This window comes from Topomyia yanbarensis, chromosome 2 (assembly GCF_030247195.1).
Source record: "Topomyia yanbarensis strain Yona2022 chromosome 2, ASM3024719v1, whole genome shotgun sequence".
NCBI lineage: Eukaryota > Metazoa > Arthropoda > Insecta > Diptera > Culicidae > Topomyia > Topomyia yanbarensis.
Window position 1 is genome coordinate 5,135,444 of NC_080671.1, and position 3,641 is coordinate 5,139,084.

A 3,641-nucleotide genomic window follows, 5' to 3' on the forward strand; every position below is an offset into this window, starting at 1 on the left:
GACATCGAAAGGCGGATTCGAACTGAAGTAGAATCAAAATGGAGAATCGAATGAAATTTATTCCTTCGAAAAATCAAAGGAAATCTCACTAGATGGGATGATCGCGCCTCGAGAAAAAACCGGTCACACGATGCTAACTCATAAGGGTTTATTTCAGGGAGGCAACCGTACAGATTGTCGAACTTGCATCGTGGCACTTACTGTGGAACACCTCCTCACCAGATTCCCCGAATACAAAGAACTGCGGGAACGTTATCAGATCGGGGACTCTATTCGAGACGCATTGAGCAACGATCCTGTGAAGGAAGAAAAGCTAATATGCTTTCTCAAAGATGCACAACTTTACAACCAAATTTAAACTAATATTAACGATGCACGAATACGAAATGTAAAAAAGTCAGGAGTAATGAATGAACCAAAGTTTAAAATCACTCCAAAAATAAACAAAACAATCAATCAATCAATCAGTGAAAAATATTGGGGATTTCAGCAAATTATTCGAAAAATTACCGAAAAAAGCTTAAAAATGAAAACATTACAGCAATTTTTTAAACAATTTACTTACAGCTCCGTAAAAATATCACTTTACTGTGCAGGTCGTCAAAAGAAATGACTGAACAACTTTTGGCCGGCTTAGTGTGTGATGTTCAATTCATTGAACAAGTTTCCCGAGGTTAACATTGTTCCACTCGATTGAAGACAAGTGAATATCATCGCCATCTAAAAACCTCAAAAAAGTCTCCGATCACGATTCGTATCGGCCGATAGCATTGATGGGCTGTATCCGAGAAAATTATCCTGTTCCGCCTCGATAATTGAGTCAAAGTAAACGGCTTTCTGTTAGATACACAAATGTGATCGATATCGATAAAATTTTTCGGACGGGAAATCTTCGAACGGCTGAATGTTTTGATAAACGATTCTAATCGTTTTTATCACTTTACATTACTGTCGCGATACGTATAGCAGTCCCACCTGCATTGGAAACCACAGTCAATATAACTGTTATGCGTATCACGGCAGTTTAAGCTGTTTAGGTTTCAAGTATCAATGCAAATTGGATGAAATTGAGATTGTTACACCAGAGCAAAGCATATAGTAACATAGGAGCAGATTTGCCCTATTTGAAGTGATTTATTTTGAAGTGAACCGTTAAACAAAACCCAATTATTGATACTTCGTATGTTTTGTCACGAGCATCTTGCTCACTTGAGTTACGCTAAAAAACTGACTGCGTCTACAAAAATATTTTAACTATATCAGAAGGTATTCAATTGTAAAATAGAACAAACCTGCAATAGATATTATTCAAAAACACGTTGATATGAATAATAGTTGACCAGCCTACTTCGAGAAACGATCCCTTACCCAATTTCGTTTTAAATATCACGCCATCACACCTCATCAATCTTGCAGGAGGAAGGTGTGGAAACAGAGCCGGAAAAGTGGTAACACGTTCAAAACCAATAATTTACTTCAAAAGAAAAACCCTCAATTACCGAAGGTGACAATTTTCAACTTCAAAAAATTTTATAATCAACATTCCGGTCCTGCCAGCGGTCATTTAATAACTCAATCGTTCATCACGAGACAACACTCGAACAGATCAAGTCAGCATGGAAAGTTTGTCGACATCGTCACCATCCCCACTAAACTGTCCAATCATTTCGATAAACATTCGCGTGTGGCGCTTCTGGTCGTTTGTGTTGAAGCACGACGCCATGCGCTACATCACCATCATCCCGATAGGCGCGATGAATGTGTTTATGTTCGCCGATCTGTACCGAGCGTGGGGTAATATCGATGAGGTGATTATCAACGCCTTCTTTGCGGTGCTTTGGTTCAATGCGTTGGTAAGTTTTGTGACAGTTTTTTGTTTATTTCGCGGGAACTAACAAATCGATTGGTTTATTGCTGACCTAGCTTAGAGCACTGACTTTGGTGTATAACCACGCAACGTTCGAACAGTTTTTCGAGGATATTGCTATCGTGTATAAGGAGATTGAGGTTTGATATATTTTGTTTAAAATGTGTACAGAAGGGTATCTAATATTCTTTGTTTACAGTCAATGAAGGATGACTTCATTCAAAAGATGGTTCAAAGTTTCACCAAACGAGCTCGAACATTATCGTACGCGAATTTAGGTTTGGGGGCTGTCATCAGCGCATGTTACGTGATATATCCGCTGTTCACCGCAGGTCGCGGATTGCCATATGGGATGACCATTCCGGGAGTGAGCATCTTCAACTCGCCCCAGTGGGAGGTGTTGTACATTGCTCAGGCGGTCCTGACGTTTCCCGGATGCTGCATGTACATCCCATTCACTAGCTTCTTCGCAACATGTACGCTGTTTGGTTTGATCCAGATCAAAACGGTGCAGCATCAGTTACAGGAATTCAAGAGACGTGAAGTTGATAAAAGCTGCGAGGATTACAATTGCAAGCTAGTATCAATTATCCGTAAGCATCAAAGGGTCATCACGTATGTGCACAAGCTGAACTCTTTGGTGACCTACATTTGTTTGGTGGAACTGGTCTCGTTTGGAATGATGTTGTGCGCGTTGCTTTTTCTATTGGTAATTGTAAGCGATGAAAATGAATCCAAACTATTAAATGGAAATCTAACATTTCGAGATAATTTTTCGCAGATCGACAACCACGCTCAAATAGTAATCGTAATGGCGTACATTTTCATGATAGTTTCCCAAATATTCGCCTTCTATTGGCATGGCAACGAGCTTCGCGAGGAGAGCATGGCCATTGCCCTCGCTGCTTACAGTGGACCGTGGTTCGAGTTGGACACTGTGGTGCGGAAAAAACTCCTGCTGATTATCCTCCGAGCTCAGCGGCCACTGCAGGCAAGTCTCGTACTCAACCGAAGCCGTCGGTTTTCTGGTGTGCTCTTTCATTCCTTTCTCTGACCTCTTTTCAGATTACAGTGGGAAACGTTTTCCCGATGACTTTGGAGATGTTCCAATCGCTGCTAAATGCGTCGTATTCGTATTTCACCCTGCTGAGACGGGTTTATAATTGAAAGAGATGCGCCAGTAGGTCGTCGCCACCATTTCTTCAGCGTCCAACTTTTCAATTAAATCTGAATTAAAAAAGTTCCTTCATCTCAGCAAGCGTCTCAACGAGGGAAGAAAAGAAAACAAAATCAACAGTGCAAGCAGAATGTTGTTATTTTATCATCATGACAACCACAAAGTGGAATAAAATCGTGCTCATTCAAATTTAAATGCATCTCAAATAGGTACAAGCACCATTTTCCGGTATATGTGTGTGTGCGGGGATGGAAGTTCATTATTCCAAGTCTGTTTCATGTAGAATAAACAAACATCAGCAGCACCGCACCGTGGCGAAACCATCACACAATTTGCCGCCGCTTTTCGAGTTCCGCAGATCCGGATGAGACGCTGTTGTTTCAATTATGCTGATGCATCTTTGGGAGTGTGTGTGTGTGTGTGTGCAGATGCGGATAAGCTGAGGCGGGAAAACTTTGCTACAATGCACTTTCTTTTTGCGTTTTGCCTGGTACCCTAGTTGTTATTGTTGATGCTACCAACCAACAGAGAGTCTGGGTGCTTTTTACGGTTTGCTTCCACTCACTTACTTATTTCACAGGGAAACAACAAATGCAT

General features: G+C 41.1%; 1 protein-coding gene across 1 annotated transcript; it reads left to right on the plus strand.

Annotated features, from left to right (window-relative positions):
• The first annotated feature begins 1,616 nt into the window (after window positions 1–1,616).
• Window positions 1,617–3,034, plus strand: LOC131678325 (odorant receptor Or2-like). Its single transcript, XM_058958386.1, has 5 exons — window positions 1,617–1,853; window positions 1,924–2,007; window positions 2,067–2,582; window positions 2,649–2,858; window positions 2,933–3,034. The coding sequence occupies exons 1-5, from the start codon at window positions 1,617–1,619 to the stop codon at window positions 3,032–3,034; spliced, it is 1,149 nt and encodes a 382-aa protein (XP_058814369.1).
• The last annotated feature ends 607 nt before the right edge of the window (window positions 3,035–3,641 follow it).